Source organism: Leucopleurus acutus (assembly GCF_964270905.1).
Source record: "Leucopleurus acutus genome assembly, chromosome: 2".
Classification (NCBI taxonomy): domain Eukaryota; kingdom Metazoa; phylum Chordata; class Mammalia; order Artiodactyla; family Delphinidae; genus Leucopleurus; species Leucopleurus acutus.
Genome location: NC_139143.1, coordinates 184,077,297 through 184,096,916, shown reverse-complemented (window position 1 = coordinate 184,096,916; position 19,620 = coordinate 184,077,297). Strand labels below are relative to the sequence as shown.

Sequence of the window (19,620 nt, the reverse complement as noted above, 5' to 3'; positions counted from 1 at the left end):
CTAACTTAGTGTTTGATTCAGTGTTATAAACTGTGTTGTAGGATTGTAGTAGGTGCCTTGGAAACAAAGAGGAAGGGACATGAATTTAGCATGGATTTTGATGGGAGTAGGGAGGTAGTGATGGCAGGGAAGGTATTTGGAAGAAGTGACATTGGATCCTATGTTTCACATACAATAGATTCTGGACCTGCTATTGCTGTTTACCCTGGAGCTCCATTTAATGAGAATAATTGTTTAGATGCTATTTTGCCCATTTCACTCTATTAAGCCTTCTGAAAGTACTACATAAAGACTGATGAACTGACTCTAATTTACCTTTTAATTGGCTTCAAAACACAGGATGCTTAATATCTGTAGTTTAGAGCATGGCTTCAGTTGTCATTAGTTCCACATCTGGCTGGGAAACTTACTGAAAAGAAACATTCCCAACCCTACCTGAGACCAGCAGAACCTGACTCTCATGGCCTAGCCTCAGGTGTGTATTAAAAAGGTCCTCTGGCTTCCCTGGTGGCGCAGTGGTTGAGAGTCCACCTGCCGATGCAGGGGACACGGATTCATGCCCCGGTCCGGGAAGATCCCACATGCCGCGGAGCGGCTGGGCCTGTGAGCCATGGCCGCTGAGCCTGCGCGTCCGGAGCCTGTGCTCCGCAACGGGAGACGCCACAGCAGTGAGAGGCCCACGTACCGCAAAGAAAAAAAAAAAAGAAAAAAAGAAAAGGTCCTCTGGTGGTGCTTATGCTCGCCTGGCCCCTGTACCTGGACTGGGACTGCTGGTTACAGTGTATGATGCCTTTCAGTTTGGAGCACTAATTTTGGAGAAAGCAGCAACATTTGCATCTTAACTTCAGGGAAAGATGAGGCATGGCTGTAAAGTAATGAAAGAGATTTTCATTTGTAGCATTTTGAAAAGCAGTGTCACTACTTTTCCAGGGTGTCATTTTAATCCCTCTTTGGCTACTCCCTTTGCAGTTCTTGGGCTTGGGCAAGTCATTTAATATCACTGTTTTGTTTCTCTCTGGATTAATGATACAGTTTAGCCGCTCTCACTGAGATTTTTGTGTTTCATTCTTACTTGTTATTCAAGTGCTCCCTGGCTGGCTTTCAGTTATGGTTGGCATGGGCTGTATTTTATTTTACTGGCTTAGAAGTCTTAAGAGGAGCTTCACTATTTAGAAATCAAACACTTTGTTTTCTTTTCAAGTAAAGCTTTCCAAAAAAAAATGTGCTTTACTACTCTGTTTATCTAAACTTTACCCACTTCCATCAGTGTTTATGTGCAGATAATTATACCCTGTTAGCCCAGATAGAAGGTGATGACTGAACACAAGGTATTCTATCAGCTTCTCACAGCACAGACACGGGAACTCAGAGGTTCTTGGTAATCCTTTCCAGCTTTTCTTTGTTGATTGCGTGACTAGTCTTTTTTCACCTTATATGTAGGTTTTTCTCCATAGACAAAGTAGTTTTTTGTATTCCTCTTCCACTTCAAATCCTAACCCTCTACTTTATATACTCAGAGCATAGTGTCTGCAGGATCTACGATGCCCACTTCACCTCTAGGAGGGTAGAGAAAATCTCTTCAGTGTTGGGATGAGGTATCTTCCCCCCACCCAGGCATTTTCAACTTCACTCCTGCCCATCTCAGCTGAAATGAGTGACTGATTCAGGTTTTATCCTAATGTCCCATCTGGGCTCATTATGAAACACTGGTTCTGCCTTAAAGAGCTTGTCACCTTTTCATCAAAATATAGTTGTACAATATTATGTTAATTTCAGCTATACTACATAGTGATCAGACATTTGCACACATTATGAAATGATCACCACTATGAACATAGTAACAGTCTGTTTCCATACAAAGTTATTATAGTGTTATTGACTGTATTCCTCATGCTGTATAGCAGCGGTCCCCAACCTTTTTGGCACCAGGGACCAGTTTCGTGGAAGACAGTTCTTCCACGGACCTGGGTAGGGGGCGGTTTTGGGATGATTCAAGTGTATTACATTTATTGTGCACTTTATTATTATTACATATTAATACATAATGAAATAATTATACAACTCACCATAATGCAGAATCAGCGTGAGCCTTGAGCTTGTTTTCAGTTGCCACTCACTGGTAGGGTTTTGATATGAGTCTGCAAGCAATTGATTTATTATGGTCTCTGTGCAGTCAGACTTCTCTGCTAATGATAATCTGTGTTTGCAGCTGCTCCCCAGTGCTAGCATCACTGCCTCAGCTCTACCTCAGGTCATCAGGCATTAGATTCTTTTTTTTGAATTTTATTTTATTTATTTTTTTATACAGCAGGTCCTTATTAGTTATCCGTTTTATACATATCAGTGTATACATGTCAATCCCAATCTCCCAGTTCATCACACCTCCCCCCCCCCGCCACTTTCCCCCGTTGGTGTCCATACGTTTGTTCTCTACATCTGTGTCTCAATTTATGCCCTGCAAACAGGTTCGTCTGTATAATTTTTCTAGGTTCCACATATATGCATTAATATACGATATTTGTTTTTCTCTTTCTGACTTACTTCACTCTGTATGACAGTCTCTAGATCCCTCCATGTCTCTACAAATGACCCAATTTCGTTCCTTTTTATGGCTGAGTAATATTCCATTGTATATATGTGCCACATCTTCTTTATCCATTCGTCTGTTGATGGGCATTTAGGTTGCTTCCATGACCTGGCTATTGTAAATAGTGCTGCAGTGAACATTGGGGTACATGTGTCCTTTTGAATTATGGTTTTCTCTGGGTATATGCCCAGTAGTGGGATTGCTGGGTCATATGGTAACTCTATTTTTAGTTTTTTACGGAACCTCCATACTGTTCTCCATAGTGGCTGTATCAATTCACATCCCCACCAACAGTGCAAGAGAGTTCCCTTTTCTCCACACCCTCTCCAGCATTTGTTGTTTGTAGATTTTGATGATGCCCATTCTAACTAGTGTGAGGTGATCCCTCATTGTAGTTTTGATTTGCATTTCTCTAATAATTGGTGATGTTGAGCATCTTTCCATGTGCTTCTTGGCCATCTGTATGTCTTCTTTGGAGAAATGTCTATTTAGGTCTTCTGCCCATTTTTGGATTGGGTTGTTTGTTTTTTTAATATTGAGCTGCATGAGCTGTTTATATATTTTGGAGATTAATCCTTTGTTCATTGATTTGTTGGCAGATATTTTCTCCCATTCTGAGGGTTGTCTTTTCTTCTTGTTTCTGGTTTCCTTTGCTGTGCAAAAGCTTTTAAGTTTCATTAGGTCCCATTTGTTTATTGTTGTTTTTATTTCCATTACTCTAGGAGGTGGATCAAGAAAGATCTTGCTGTGATTTATGTCAGAGTGTTCTTCCTATGTTTTCCTCTAAGAGTTTTATAGTGTCCAGTCTTACATTTAGGTCTCTATAAACTCCATTTTGAATTTATTTTTGTGTATGGTGTTAGGGAGTGTTCTAATTTCATTCTTTTACATGTAGCTGTCCAGTTTTCCCAGCACCACTTATTGAAGAGACTGTCTTTTCTCCATTGTATATCCTTGTCTCCTTTGTCATAGATTAGTTGACCATAGGTGCGTGGGTTTATCTCTGGGCTTTCTGTCCTGTTCCATTGATCTATATTTCTGTTTTTGTGCCAGTACCATACTGTCTTGATTACTGTAGCTTTGTAGTATAGTCTGAAGTCAGGGAGTCTGATTCCTCCAGCTCCGTTTTTTCCCCTCAAGACTGCTTTGGCTATTTGGGGTCTTTTGTCTCCATACAAATTTTAAGATTTTTTGGTTCTAGATCTGTAAAAAATGCCATTGGTAATTTGATAGGGATTGCATTGAATCTGTAGATTGCTTTGGGTAGTATAGTCATTTTCACAATATTGATTCTTCTAATCCAAGAACATGGTATATCTCTCCATCTGTTTGTATCATCCTTAATTTCTTTCATTAGTGTCTTACAGTTTTCTGCATACAGGTCTTTTGTCTTGTTAGGTTGGTTTATTCCTAGGTATTTTATTCTTTTTGTTGCAGTGGTAAATGGGAGTGTTTCCTTAATTTCTCTTTCAGATTTTTCATCATTAGTGTATAGGAATGCAAGAGATTTCTGTGCATTAATTTTGTATCCTGCAACTTTACCAAATTCATTGATTAGCTCTGGTAGTTTTCTGGTGGCATCTTTAGGATTCTCTGTGTAAAAGTATCAGATCATCTGCAAACAGTGACAGTTTTACTTGTTCTTTTCCTATTTCTTTTTCGTCTTTGAAACTGTGTTGAACAATAGTGGTGAGAGTGGACATCCTTGTCTTGTTCCTGATCTTAGAGGAAATGCTTCCAGTTTTTCACCATTGAGAATGATGTTTGCTGTGGGTTTGTCGTATATGGCCTTTATTATGTTGAGGTAGGTTCTCTCTGTGCTCACTTTCTGGAGAGTTTTTATCATAAATGGGTGTTGAATTTTGTCAAAAGCTTTTTTTGCATCTATTGAGATGATCATATGGTTTTTCTTCTTCAATTTGTTAATATGGTGTATCACATTGATTGATTTGCGTATATTGAAGAATCCTTGCATCCCTGGGGTAAATCCCACTTGATCATGGTGTATGATCCTTTTAATGTGTTGTTGGATTCTCTTTGCTAGTATTTTGTTGAGGATTTTTGCATCTATATTCATCAGTGATATTGGTCTGTAATTTTCTTTTTTTGTAGTATCTTTGTCTTGTTTTGGTATCAGGGTGATGGTGGCCTCATAGAATGAGTTTGGGAGTGTTCCTTCCTCTGCAATTTTTTGGAAGAGTTTGAGAAGGATGGGTGTTAGCTCTTCTCTAAATGTTTGACAGAATTCGCCGTGAAGCCATCTGGTCCTGGGCTTTGGTTTGTTGGAAGATTTTTAATCACAGTTTCAATTTCATTCCTTGTGATTGGTCTGTTCATATTTTCTATTTCTTCCTGGTTCAGTCTTGGAAGGTTTATGCCTTTCTAAAAATTGGTCTGTTTCTTCCAGGTTGTCCATTTTAGATTCTCACAAGGAGTGCGCAACCTAGATCCCTCGTGTGCACAGTTCACAGTAGGGTTCATGCTCCTGTGAGAATCTAGTGTCGCAGCTGATGTGACAGGAGGTGGAGCTCAGGTGGTAATGCGAGCGATGGGGAGCGGCTGTAAATGCAGATGAAGCTTCACTCGCTCACCCACCGCTCACCTCCTGCTGTGTGGCCTGGTTCCTAACAGGCCGTGGACCGGTACCAGTCTGTGGCCCGGGGGGGTTGGAGACCCCTGCTATATCGTATATCCCCATGACTTGTTTATTTTATAGCTGGAGGTTTGTACCACTTTACCCCCTTCACCTGTGTTTGCCCCAGCCCCCACCCCTCTGTTCTTTGTACCTGTGAGTGTGTTTCCCTTCTGTTTGGTCATCTTTTTTTTTTTTTTTATTGCTTTCCCAGCTATAATGTTTAAGCTATTTCTGAGTCTCATGAGATTTTTCTTTATTAATAGATTACTTAGTTAACTCAGATTGGGGACTTTCTAAATGTATATTTTGGGAGAAAAGTGGCCTTTTGTAGCTGACGCATGACACTCATGTTATACTAACTTGCTTCGTGTGGACCCACATGAAATTTTTGTCGTTGGAAGTTGTAAATTAATTGGTTGATAATGTAGGTGGGTATATGTTAGCACTTATATTTGGGTGTGAGCTATGTCAACATTAAGTTAGTGATTTGTTTGTGAAAGTGACCTTTTTTCTTTTTCCATAGAGAAATAAGTCATACTGTGCCAGATATATCTATCCATGGCAATCTCTCCTCAGTCCACTGCTCTCTGGATTTGTACAAATACAGGCTGATCCGGGGTTTATTGGAGAACAACCTTGGAGAGCCCATAGAGGAATTCCTGCGGCCTTATGATTTACAGGACCCAAGCATTCATGTGAGTGTGATGTTAAGTTCCTCTGTAACTCTCGTGGTCTCAGCTGATGGTCATCCTGGGTATCTGTTCCTCGAAGTTACCTGGGGAAAGAAGATGGAACCACGAGTGAATTAGGCTTCATGACATCGACCCCATTTTTAGATTGGCATCGACTATGAATTGATCAGCATTTTCCTCTTCCAGACTGTTCTGAGCGGAGAAGTGTACACGTGCATGTGCTTCCTCATTGATATGGTAAATGTAAGTCTGGAGCTGAAAGATCCAAAAGGAAAAGAAGGTGCTGGGTCCTTAGCCAGGTATGGCTTTAATTATAGTGTTTTACTGTTAGTAATGGTAATACAAATAACACACACATTGTCCTCTGACGTAGAACAGAGGTCGCAGAGTGGTGGTTCACAGCTAAATGTGGTCTGCCCGCAAGATGCTTTTTGTTGGTCTGCGCAGTGCTTTTTTTTTGGCGGTACACGGGCCTCCCACCGCTGTGGCCTCTCCCGTTGTGGAGCACAGGCTCCGGACGCGCAGGCTCAGTGGCCATGGCTCACGGGCCCAGCCGCTCCGCGGCATGTGGGATCTTCCCGGACCGGGGCACAAACCCGTGTCCCCTGCATCGGCAGGCAGACTCTCAACCACTGTGCCACCAGGGAAGCCCCGCAGTGCTTTTTAAAAGTTTAAATTCATCAGTCTCTATCAGTCAAGATAGCTGAGGTTAGGCTGTAGTAAAGGCACTCCAAAATACCAGTGACTTAGAACAGTGATGATGTTTTTTCTCCTCGTGTTTCATGTCTGTTATGGGTCTTGGGCTGCTCTGCTCACTCTAGTTACTCTGACTGACAGCAGTTTGCTGTGCCAGCAAGAAAAACAATAGCCCTGGAGTGGTCTTGAATGGCAGTGGAATCCCTGGTAAACCCCGTGGGGCTAGAACATGGTCCCACAGGAGCGCAAAGGAGTCAGGAGGTAGTTTTGCTGTGTGTCTGCATGGGGGAGCCCCAGAGCTATCTGGAGCAGCAGTGATGACTGCCTGACTGGCCAACATTTGAAAACTGGGGAATTGCACATAAAAAGTCTGAATTTCAGCTTTTGAAAAATTAGAAGCTTTGGCAGTACTGGGCCCGTGTTCTCAATTGGAAGCATCTGGAAACTGAGTAACAACTTGGGCAGCCTTTAGATAAGGCATGTGCTTACCCAGCAGTTCACTAATTTATGTCATTTTCTTGGTTAGTGTAGACCAGGAATTTGCGATTACTGGTACAAAACCCTCAAGAGTGCATTGTATTTTCACACTTGATAATCTTTTCATTTTCATCTCTTGACAGCCATGGAAAGTTGAGCAGATATTACTCCTGTTTTCCAGATAGAGTTTTTGACTAGTGTAAGGTCAATCATATGGCTGGAAAAGTGGTTCAGTATTTGAAAACAGGACTTCAAGTCTAGTAATTTTTCCATGGAAGCACTCTATCTTCTATTTTGTATTCCCCTTAAAAATTCATTCAGGCCCGTATCTAATTCAGCTGATCAGAACATGGTATGGTGGAGCTGGGGTCCCAGATTGATTATCTTGTGAGCCAGCAGTTTTTTCTGATGACTGGTTATGCCCTTAGCTTTTTTTCCAATATGGAGTAATTCTGTATGGATTGCCCATTGCAGCTTTCTCTGTTATTAAAACAGTGGCAGTTCCAGATGCATTTTCTGTTGTTGCATCAGCTGCATTATTTCTCTGTATGAAAAGTATTTGTTGTGGCAGTTCCCAGTAAACTTTAGTGGTCTTATGTAAAAATTCAGCCGATTCTGGAGAGAGAATCTTCCACGCAGGCTAGGAGTTGACAGATGAAGGACTAAAGGGACCCTTATTATCCCTTGGGGATTATCACAAATATATAGTATTACTAAACTTAGGTGAGAAATGAGAACGCTAGTGAACCAAGTATATAATAAATACGTAGTATTGTTATTCCTCACGAAGTTCCTACGGACAAGGGCATCTCCTTGGAAATGGAAAGTGAGATACAAGGCAAAGTGACACTAAATCCCTTTTGTGGACACTGTTAAAATCTGTGACAGATCTCAGAGTGAAAGTTATTCTTCATAGAACTTAGGCATATTTATGATTTTGTTCTTTTATCTTAAATGTACATAATTTTGTAAAATGGAAGCGTTCAACATCTTGTCTGCTTTCTCCCTTAGATTTGACTTCAAGAAATGTAAACTGCTCTATGAGAGTTTTTCCAACCAAACGAAGTCCGTTAACTTGGTTTCCCATTCCATGATGGCTTTTGACACCCGCTATGCTGGGCAGAAGACCAGTCCTGGCATGACAAACGTATTCACCTGTATCTTTCAGCCCTCTAAGAACAGCAGCACTACCCAAGGATCCATTCAGATCGAACTGCATTTCAGGTAGGGGATCCAGACCCTGACTTTGCCTTTCTTTATCAGGACATTTCCTTCTGTGGACATTGGGGCAAGACCACGTCGGCTTTCGAACATCAAAGGAGCAAGGAATCAGTGGGAAGATAAATAGATAATGGCTTATCAGTGCAGCACACTGTATATTAGTATTCCTGTAACCATGCAGTTTCATTTATTGGCCAAAAGATGTCTCTGTTGCCTTAAAAAAAAGTTGTTTAGAATTAAACCAGATTCTTAAAATTAAGCAGCTGTAGACTGTTTTAATATGTAAAGTGACTTGGGGAAGGAAGAAATTGTGCTTATGTAAGAGGAAAATAAAAGTCTTTTGGTCTATAGAAATAGCAGAAGCGAAAGTGGTTTTGACTTGCATTATTGATTTGTTCATGCAAGTCTTAATGACTGACTTCTCCATGTAAAAAGAGCTTTAGCCTCTTTGAACTAGATTATGTTTTTCTTCCTGGTATTATGGGAGGCAGTGTTGTGTGTAGAAAGAGCCCATGTTTGCGGATCGTATAGCTGGGCTCAAACCTCGCTCTACCACTTTCTAGTAATGCATCCAAGGACAAGTTCCTTCATCTCTTTCAGCTGCATTTTCATCTTCTATGAAATAGGAAAGAATAACTGTGCCCACCTGACCCACCTCATGCATAGGGTGGAGGTAATGCTTAAGATATTCTGGCATATACCACTTGGCACAGATGGGAGCTGTTGTGATGATTCCTGATGTAGCTTGTGTTATTTGATGACACACTACTGTAAGATTTTATGACTAGGTGGGCTTATACTGGAAAACTGAAAAATTAGGTCTGATCGATAGAGATTCAAAAGGAGACCTTTGGAACTGATGTTGGTTTCATTCTCTTAGTGCTTAATGTTATCAGATAAATTGTAAATATAAACCAGTAAGTAAGAAGGCTGGGAAAAACATCTTGGTTAGGCAAAAAAGGAAAAAAAAATTATCAAGATTGTTCTTATATTTGTATGTTTAAATATGTCTGACATTTCAGCGTGCTGTTCAGTGAATTCCTCGGGGTTGAGTTTTTTTTTAGGGCGGGGTCGCTATCTCCATATGCCTTTAGGAAGTCTAGCAAAGTAGATATTTAAACTTCTGCATGAACTTTAAAAAAGTTCAGTAATAAGAATGCTAGTTGCCTCTTACTGAGCTGCACCATGGGCCAGGCACTTTACCCACCTTTAACTTAATTCTCCCAAGTCTGTCCAGTGGGTCACTTCTTCCCTGTTTTACGGATACCGATATAGAAGCTTGGAGGGGGTTAAATAACTCTTCTAAGATCACACAGCCAGTGAATGAAGTAGTCAGAGCTGAGACTTGGGCTTGGGCCTCTGATTTCAAAGCCCGTGTCTTTTCTAACACTTGTCAGGCCTACCACATTTTAGTGATTGGCCTGACTGTAGTCAGATGATAAGCTGGCTGTGATTTGCAGTTCCTTTGTTTGAGGATGATGTTTATTTGAACAGAGGGCTTGCATGTATTGCTCTTTGGCGCATCTGCAGAAACAGTTTCCTTTTGGGTTTGCTTTGCTGTTGATCTGGCTTCCTAAATGTCATCTAGTTGTCCCACTTATCATATTTTTAATGTAGAAGGAGCCTTAAAATGTTGATATATTTATATACTGAAGGTGTATAATTTCTTGGAGGCTAGTAATAAAGTCCTACACCTTGGCTCTTGCTAACAGAAATACCATTGTTAGTGATAGGGTTAAAATGTTCTCTTGATTGGAACTTTTGAACGCCTTCTGTGTCTCAAGAAGAATTGCTCTTCTGTTGGGAATTTGTGTGTCAAATATAAATCACTTCACAGTGTTTAAAGCCTTGAAATATTTTCCAGAAAAGGGATCAGACACACTTTGACTTTTCCAGTTAGTTCATAGCTCTGACGATCTGTGTTCAAAATGGGGTGGAAAAATTTTACTGAGGGCAACATTTTTTCTCTATTACAAAAGGGTAAAGTGTTTCTGTGAAAAATGCTGTGTCTGTATGAAGGAGACATGCACCATTGTGCCCTTTTTCTAGAGGCAGTGAGCCAGGTTTAGGAGAAATAAGAGCCTAGAGAAGCCAGCCTTAAAAATATCTCCAAATCAGCTTTTCCTGAATAGAAGCCCCTTTTAGGACTGGGAAGCAGGTATGTGAAGCAGAGCCCCAGAAGTGATTTTGGGCTCATAGAACAAAGTTCAACCCAGAAAACTCTATAGGGGTGTCCCTAGCCCATCCTTCTTCTATCTTACCCATCTCTGCCTGCTGATATACTAACAGGGCCTGGATAAGCCCCTGACCGCACCATGGTTTGAGGCCAGGCCTGAGAGTCCTCCTTGGACTATAATTCTATATTTCACCCCAAATATAGAATTTGGGATAATGAGGACAACAAAACTAATACTCTCTCCCCTTCTCCCGCATCTCTACTTCTAGGGCACTTGGGGTTACACCCACAGTTAATGTCATCTTATTTGTCTACCTTCTTTGGCTAAAAGATATGGGCTGTCAGGCCGGTTCCAGCTAGAAAAACCATTTCATACTAGTATGTAAATTGGATGTTTATAAAGAAGTGATCCTAGACATCAAAGAAAGAGTACCTCATTGATCTTCTAGAAACAGCCTGTAGGGAAGGGAACTGACATTTTTCGAACCTGTTATGTGCCCGGTGCTTTATCTCTTACAGTGTTATTATTTCTCAGTTTATAAGTGGCGAAGCAGGCTCAGAGAAGGTAGGTGGCTTACCCAAGATAACACAGCTTATAAGTGACAAGATTTAAGCCTGCGCTCTTCCTACTACACCGGCATTTCTCAGCCTCAGCGCTGGTGACATTGTGGATTAGAACATTCTGTGTTGTGGAGCCTCTCCTGTACGTTGTGGGATGTTTAGCCTCGTCCCTGACTTCTGCCCAACAGATGCCTAGATGCCTGTAGGAACCCCTTCAGTTGTGGCAAAAATGTCTCCAGGGGACAGAATCACCCCGGTTGGGAAGTGCTGGACGACATGCACTCTATTGCTTTCTTATAGCGTATTCCTTTTTGTTTCAGAATCTGACTGACTTCTGAAAACATACACTGAATATTTTATTAAACCCGGATTCAGAGTTTATTGATACTCAAAGTTCAGTTTAGAAAATGCTGGAGTACCACCTGCCCCAATTGAGTCACATATTTGCAAGTTAATGAAATATCATATTTCTCTTTTCCTATTTTATTTTTATGATCTTCCTCCTTGCAGGTCTACAAAGGATTCCTCCTGTTTCACAGTAGTTCTCAACAATCTCCGTGTGTTTCTCATATTTGACTGGCTACTGTTAGTGCACGATTTTCTCCACACCCCCAGTGATATTAAGAAGCAAACTAAAGTTACTCCTTCACGCCACCGTAACTCTAGCAGCGAATCTGCTGTAATTCCCAAAACCGTGAAAAGTGGAGTAGTTACCAAGCGGTCTTCCCTTCCTGTGTCTACTGAAAAGCACCTGGAGGTCAAGGTCAATGTAACAGGTAAGTATATGTAGTTGTGAGTCACTGATTCTTAGTTTGGATATTAGGCTCCATATGTGTCTTACAGGATGACTTTTCTGTTGCCTCTGCATTTTGACACGAGCACTCTTACACATTTGCGTCCTTTGCAGACCAACAGGTGTCAAAGTTCCTGAGCTCCGTTTTCAGGTGGGATTGCCTGGCCCACACTGAGCTGACCCACACTGGGCTTCAGGATCTAGTCCCTCTCCTCTGCTGCCCTAATGCATATGCCTGGCCTGAATACCCACCTGGGCAGTGGTCTTTTTTCCCAATGTTAAATCTGGCTTCAATTTTCTGTTTGATCTCTAGGGCCTCAGCAGTTGTACCTTACAGAGTTTAAGCAAAGGTGGTATGTGAACATCTCAGTGTAGAAGATAAATAAGTGAGGGGATTGTTACTTTCTTTACAAAAAGAATATTTTCCTTTACAAGCAGATTTACTACAGTTTTTGTTAACTAGTAGACTCTTACAGTACATCTGTACATAAGATGTACTGTACTAAGATATACTATTTATTGTTCTGTCTGTGATATACCCTATCTACTGCTCAGTGGTTTGGAAGAAGCTGGAGAGCACACTGCACTTGAAGTGGATTTAGTTTCAAAAGTTCAATTTATACACGTTTTTTGATGAAAACGAAAAGTAAATTTGCCATGTACAGATGAATAGAAAACTGTCTGTATCTACTAATTAAAAAAAGTCTACGTTAAATTAGTCCACATTCTTTGTAAACAACTTAAACAGCTACATAGATGACCTAGTGCTTTATGCTGCCTAACCAACATTAGTATCTGAATCCACTTCCTGGGATTTTTAAAACAAGTCGTCATTTGGCGAGGGAGCTTCTGAATGTCTGTTCTGCCTCCCAGGAGACCTAGCTTAAAACTATATGCTAAAGAGAGAAACTGCATCCCAGTCTTTTCTGCCTGTGCAGTGCTCTGTCAGCTCAGCTGTGGCTGGCCAGATACAGAGAACTTGTTCGGGGTGGGAGTGAAGCGAGTGTCGGCAGGCGTCCTGCAGAACGTACCTTTCTGGCCGATGTGTCAGCCCCCGCCCAGTAAACGTGCTGCCTGGTTTGCGACAGCCTGCTGCTTTCCACTTCACAGCTTTGGCTTAGTTGACAATGCCGTCCTTTCCAGGCACGGAGTTTGTGGTCGTTGAAGATGTGTCCTGCTTCGATACCAACGCCATCATTCTCAAAGGCACCACAGTGCTCACCTATAAGCCCCGGTTTGTCGATCGGCCCTTTTCAGGAAGTTTGTTTGGCATTGAGGTAAGAAGTCTGTGTGTTGATTGAAACACTAAATGTTTGGCTCAAGAGAAAAGCATCTGGAGGAGAATTTTACCTCCTAAACTTTCATTCAGGGAAATAATGAATGGGATTGGAGGGCCCTTGTCCTTGTCTCTTCATTTTCTCCTCAAATCTACCAGGTTATTCTAATGTGTGAATTCAGTCGCCCAGTGTCAGGCTGTGAATGTGTGGAGGGACTTTTACCGCTTTCTCTCTCGCCCTCCCTTCCTCAGAAAGTTCGAGGAAACTCTTCTAGTCCCCATTACCCCGCCGGGCTCCTTGTCGTGTCCTCTAGTTCTGCAGGTCTAGGCCCTGGCGAACTGTGAAGGTGAGGAAGGGGTCCTTGTTGCTCCTGTATCCCCTTCCCCCACGTTCAGTGCTTGTCCCTCCAAAGACCTAGGGCTTTATGGTCATGGAAACTTGTCTATAAAAGTGTTAAGGACTTTTTGTGTTATCCTTCTGGGAATATCTGATGTATAAAAGGGCACGTCTAGAGAGTCAGGCCTGACCTAAAGGACTGAGTCTCTAATAGAGGTGCTTGTGGTTCTGATCTGATCTCATGAAGGGGCTGATTTGCACTGGGATGGCTTTTGTAGCCAGAAAATTATATTATACAATGTCCAGCAGAAACTGCTCTGCCTCTTTTTAAGCCAGGATGTGTGGAGACAGAAGGAGAAACGAGGTAGATTATTATCTCTGTCAAATGTTCTTAAGTCACTGATCTCAACTAACATTCCTCTTGTTAGAATATTAGAATATTTGGTTAGGGATACTCATCATTTCCTTCGCATTTATGATTAAGCTTTTTCATACCCAGTTCTTTCCGGTGGTATTTCAGAGGTTGAACGAACAAAAATTATTTTCACTGTCAGCAGCATATGGAACTTTTTTTTTTTTTTTTTCTGGTCAGAAATAGCTGAATAAAACCTGTAGAGATTTTATTTCTCTACCACTTGTTTCTCTCATGTAAAGAAACCTCAGTGTGAGAGGAGAGGGACTTGCATGCTGGTGTGATGTGATGTGAGTTGGTCATGAAATTGCGATTCATCTGCTTTCCAAGCTACCACAATACCAGCTTTGAATGGAAAAGTTTAGTGATTAATTAATGAACTGTCAGGTACAGTTGGGTTTTGTGTAGCAGAAGCCCCTGAAGGAAAAAGGAAAACGAAACTTTCCTGCTCCAAACCCTTAGAAAAACTACATGGCAAAATATTTGAGATTCCTGGAAATTCCTTTCAATCTTGTTCTTTAGGCAGCACAATTGGATCTGAATTTTAAGACCTCCCTAATACGTCATTGGGGGAGAACTTATAAAGAAAGCAAAATGAGTTAATCTCGAATACAGCAGAGGACCTTGGTGGCGCATGTTTTTCAGTAGCACTAGAAAATGCCAAAAAGCGGGGCGGGAGCAAGGGAGACCAAAGCAATGCTTTCTTCTGTCTTCTTGAGCGTGCAACATAATTTGGTCCTAGGATGGGAGTCCTCCCTCCCTTTTCTCCCCCCATAAATATGTTTTTTTTTTTAAATTATAGAACATTTCAAACATACACAAAGTAAACAATAATATAATGAACCCCTGTGTACCTTTCACCTAGGTTCAAAAATTAATGTATTTATTTTCAGTTGTGAAAGTAACAACTATATTACATAAAATTAGGGAAGGGGAGGGGAAAAAATCACCTATCCCACCTTACATAATCTCTCTTGACATTTTGATGTGTTTCTTTCCTTATAGTTATGGCGTAATATTATTTTGATTGGGCTGCTTTTTCACATAACCTATATTGTAACTGTCTTCTTATGTTTCATATGGTCTTTTAAACCGTTCCTTTTAAATGGCCACAAAATATTCCGAGTAGATGTGATAAAACTTTGGTTCCTCTTAATTTTTTGATTAACTGTTAAATAATGGTTCAGTGAATTTTTCTATGTTTTGCATTATTTCCTTGGGCTAGTTCCTAGTAAGAAGTAGGATTACTGGATCAAAGGGTGTGATGTTTTTAAGCCTCTTGTTACATATTGCTAAACTGCCTTTCCCACAGGCGAACCACTGTGCTCCTGGCAGTGGGTGAGAGCCTCAGCCTCCCTCTTCACAATGTTCATTTCAGTGGTTGCTCTGGGCTTTTGATATTATAGGGCTGAGTGCTTCTGAGACGGTCTCGTTTTCTCCTGATGGTTAGACTCTTCCTGAATCAGACATTAATTCCTGCCATATTGTATTTCACTCTCTAGGTGTTTTCATGCCGACTAGGAAATGAGCAAGACACAGCTCTTTCAATTGTTGATCCAGTACAAATTCAAGTGGAGCTGGTGGGGAATTCTTCTTATCAGAATAGTTCAGGATTGATGGATGCATTCAATAGTGAAGACTTCCCACCTGTCTTAGAGGTAATGATGACAAATCTGTGTAACACACTGAGACACTCGCAAACACTTTCCTTTGCTTGAACTGCTTACTTAACTCTGCCAAACTCAACAACATTTTCGTTACTTCAGCAAATACAAAATAAATATGACAGTGTCTCTGCCCTAGAAGATCTTTCAGTCTTGTGGAGGATAAAAGACCTTTTAATTGTCTGGTGTGATCTTGAAGTTCTATAAAACTTTACAGAAAGCAGAGTTAGGAATATTGACTGTGAGTGAAGCTAAAAGTGAGTGTGATCAGAGGGGTAGGATGTAAATAGGCCGAGAAGGAGAGCATTCCAAATTAGGAAGCAGCAGAGTCAGGGGCAGAAATGGCCCAGCAGACCTGAGACCGAGGGAGGTCTCACTAGAAGAAAGAAGTCTGTAGGGCAGTGAGGAGGAGAGGGGAGGAGAAGCAGAGCAGGTGAAGCCAGGCAGGGACGGCTTAAGACTGATGTTATATTTCTTCGGTAGAGGGGGAATCATTAATTAGTAATCCATCTGAACCGTAGGAGGTTTGAAAGAGAGAGAAAAGCCATTCTGATTTTCGGGCTTCAAAAATAATGAAAAATAAGTAATAAATAAAGCACTATACCCAGCCTTCAAACAGACATCCCATTTTAAAGTGGTCTTGTGTTGGTGTCTGTACTGCTTTACCGGTGGTAGCTGAGTTGCTGTTGTCTGAGGAAGACCAGATTTTCAGAAATATTAATGTGGAACATGACTCATTTAAAGTTCTGTTTGAATAAAGGAGAGATAAATTTTGTTGGGTGGTCAGAGATTTTAAAAAATTAAATAGATCAAAGCAAAATGGATTAACAGAGTGTTGCTAATAGGTGATCCTGTCTCCACCAGAGCCATTCTCCGATTCTCTGCTTTGATGATTAATGTGCTTGTATGAAAATCATTCTACTGAAGTATTAAGTGCTCTAGTAATTTTCCTTGCTTAGTATTTTGTATTTGGTACAGTTTTGTGGCATTTGACCTCACAGCTGGGACATTTTACCTCATGGCTATTAATGCTTAATTTCAAGATCTCCCCTGTCTTCACAATGAGAAATGTCTGTTGGATTTCTAGAACTTGAATTAGAGTGATACCTGTAAGAGGTGTGGACACAAAAGCAAGTGCAACTTTAAAAACTGCCACCTTTTAAATTTTGTTAGATTCAGTTACAGGCCCTGGATATCAGACTCTCCTATAATGATGTTCAGCTGTTTCTTGCCATTGCAAAATCCATCCCAGAGCAAGCTAATGCTGCAGTACCAGACACAGTGGCCTTGGACGCCAACTCCTTCAGCACTTACCTTCCTGGTGCATCTCGAAGGGGAGAGGAAATCAGAGAAGGGACAAGACACACCTTAGACCCTGTCTTGGGTAAGTATTAACCATAAACCATAAGTATTAACCAGTCTTCCCAAAACTCCCCTTCTTTTTAACTTTTCAGATTTTCTTTTGCACAGTTAAATTGTTCAGGGTAGAATTGTGTCATTAAGTATAATTGTAGGTCATAAGTATGACTGTCTAATTTTTTTTAATTTAAAAATGAACAGCCCAAACCAACTGTTCTAGCCTACAGTATTTTTCCTTTTACAGTTTCTTCCAGAGATATGGATAATGCTAAGGTTTAGTTTTAAACTTCAAGTTTTCCTCCCAAGTTATATGGATAATAATACTAAGTTTCAGTTGTAAGCATTTAAAAGACAGCCAATATAGGGAAAAGACTTAAAAATTTCAGGGTACAGTTGATAAATTCTAATTAGGAGCTCCTTTTGCGTATAGCAGTGCAGTGTTTGAGTCCCCAGTTTCTGAATTTCTTTTCTTGTTTTTTTTGGTTCTTTTTTGCTTCAATTAGTCTGTGGGTTAATTTACATTAAATTACTTACAAAAATATATATACCATTTCCCCCCCCCAGAGTTACAACTGGCTAGACTGCAGGAGCTGGGGTTTGGCATGGATGACTGCCGCAAAGCTCTCTTGGTGTGTCAAGGTAATTTGAATAAGGCTTTCCTTTATCAGCTGTTTATCTTGATAATGTTTATCTTTCCATGAGCTGGAGTGTGTTTTGGAGACCCTCCATGATTTTCTGTGGGCTGAAGATAACTTGGGCCAGTAATAATGAGACACAGGATTTTATAGTGGACATGGCTGTGGGCTCTGGAGCTGACTGCCTGACTTCAGGTCCTTACTCGCCACCTGCTGGCTACTTGTTCGTGACTTGGGCAAGTTTCATGTCTCTGTACCCGTGCTTCCTTATCTGTAGAGTGAGGATAAGAGGACATCCCTCAGAGATTTGAAATAAAGAAGTCACTCTATGCAAAGGACGTGAGAAGGTACCTGACACACAGCATGTGCTCTGTAGATGTTAGCACTGTTGCTAGTGGGAGTGGTAATGGCAGTGACGCTGGTAGGCATGGCCATTTATTGAGTTCCTCTGGGCCTAGTCCTGCTTCTTGTTGAATCCTCATACCCTTGGAGGCAGGCATCATTACCCTCACTCCAGTTGGAGAAACCAGCTCAGATAGGGTACATAAACTCGTCTCAGGCCACCTGTTAATGCGGGGTGGGATGGGTTTAAAGCCAGGTGTGCCCGTGTTCTTTCCACTGCATCACACTACCTCTCCACCTCCCTCTTTGTTCCCCTTTCTCTTCAAATCAGAGATACAGCAAGAGCTGTATTTTTTCCCAGTCTTGATACTTGCATGTATATTCTCTCTTTTTATTTCTCTATGTACTGTATACAGGCAGACCTTGGAGATATTGGGGGTTCAGTTCCAGACCACCGCAATAAAGAAAATATTGCAATAGAGCGAGTCATACAAATTTTTTGGCTTCCCGGTGCATATAAAAGTTACGTTTACACTATACTGTAGTCTGTTGAGTGTGCAGTAGCGTTATGTCTTAAAAATGTACATATCTTAATTAAGTAATGCTGTTGGAAAATGGTGCCGGTATACCTGCTCGACACAGGGTTGCCACAAATCTTCAATCTGTAAAAAGCACAGTATTAGCAAAGTGCAATAAAACGAGGTATGCCCGTGTATCCAACATACGTGTGTGTGTGTGTGTGTATACACACACACGTAATATTATACATGTTGGTAGATCGTATTGCAAATAACAGTTTTATAGAATTATAATTACAATTTTATTAAAATATATACTTAATAGCAGCGTCTTCCCATGTCATTAACATTATTTGTAAACATTGATTTTTTTACATTGATCAGAGGATACAGTATGATTTAACCATTCTTAAGTTGTTTTTCATTCTTTCATTATCATACACAATTCTGTAATAAATATTTTTGTGTATGAACTTTTGTCTACATCTTTTTAACTGTTTCTTTGGTAGTGAGACTTCATATTGTAAAAACTGGATCAGAGAATATAGATATATTTTTCAGGCTCTTTGCTTGAATTGACAAATCTTTTTTGAAAAGGATTGTACCAGGTTAAACTTTGACCACTGAACATGGTTTCATCACAATTGTTTGCATTACCTGTCTCTTTCCTCTGGAGAAAATGAAGGTAGACCTAGTTATCTTGTGTTCCTTAGTTTTGTTTTTACCTAGTCATCATTGCTTCTTGGTTTAATTAACTTCATACCCCTTAATGTTTACATTTCTTACTTTTACTCTTTCTTTAACAATTCAAACACGTTAGAAAAATTTCTAAGAGCCTTTTGGATTTCAATTTTTATTTCTTTAGTAACTAAGGTTTATTTCCATCAATAATGAAGATGATAATACCAACTAATGTTTATAGAGCCTTTGTTATATGCCAGGCTCTGATCTGAGAACCTCCCACGTACTCATTTGTTTCCTCCTCATGTCCGTCCTGTAAGCGGGTGCTGTCGGGCATAGAGAGATCAAGTAACTTGTCCAAGATCCAACAGCTGGTAAGTGCCAAGATCAGAAGCCAGGCCATCTTGCTCCAAAGCCCATGCCCTTAACCACTTACCACCGTTACATGCACTGGCCTCTGGTAATTTATAAGTGTGGGGTTGCATTGCTTTTCTTTTTTCTGTTCTGTTCTTTTTTAGCTTTAGCAATCTGGTTGTGTTCAGGGGGTGTTATTTAATA

At 40.7% G+C, this 19,620-nt stretch overlaps 1 protein-coding gene across 8 annotated transcripts in view; it reads left to right on the top strand.

Moving 5' to 3' along the window:
* The window catches only part of VPS13D (vacuolar protein sorting 13 homolog D), a 245,178-nt gene that overhangs the window by 61,944 nt on the left and 163,614 nt on the right, over positions 1-19,620 (top strand). For 6 of the 8 annotated variants that reach the window (XR_014326029.1, XM_082834553.1, XM_082834547.1 and 3 more), the window contains 8 exons: positions 5,746-5,917; positions 6,101-6,213; positions 8,099-8,311; positions 11,556-11,821; positions 12,982-13,115; positions 15,366-15,521; positions 16,701-16,911; positions 17,451-17,525. Coding sequence is in view for 7 of the 8 variants with exons in the window: in XM_082834553.1 (XP_082690679.1) it covers positions 5,746-5,917; positions 6,101-6,213; positions 8,099-8,311; positions 11,556-11,821; positions 12,982-13,115; positions 15,366-15,521; positions 16,701-16,911; positions 17,451-17,525 (1,340 nt within the window). In the remaining variant the exon portion in view is untranslated. The remainder of the gene's footprint in view (positions 1-5,745; positions 5,918-6,100; positions 6,214-8,098; positions 8,312-11,555; positions 11,822-12,981; positions 13,116-15,365; positions 15,522-16,700; positions 16,912-17,450; positions 17,526-19,620) is intronic. The other 2 variants (XM_082834548.1, XM_082834549.1) reach the window with 2 other exon arrangements.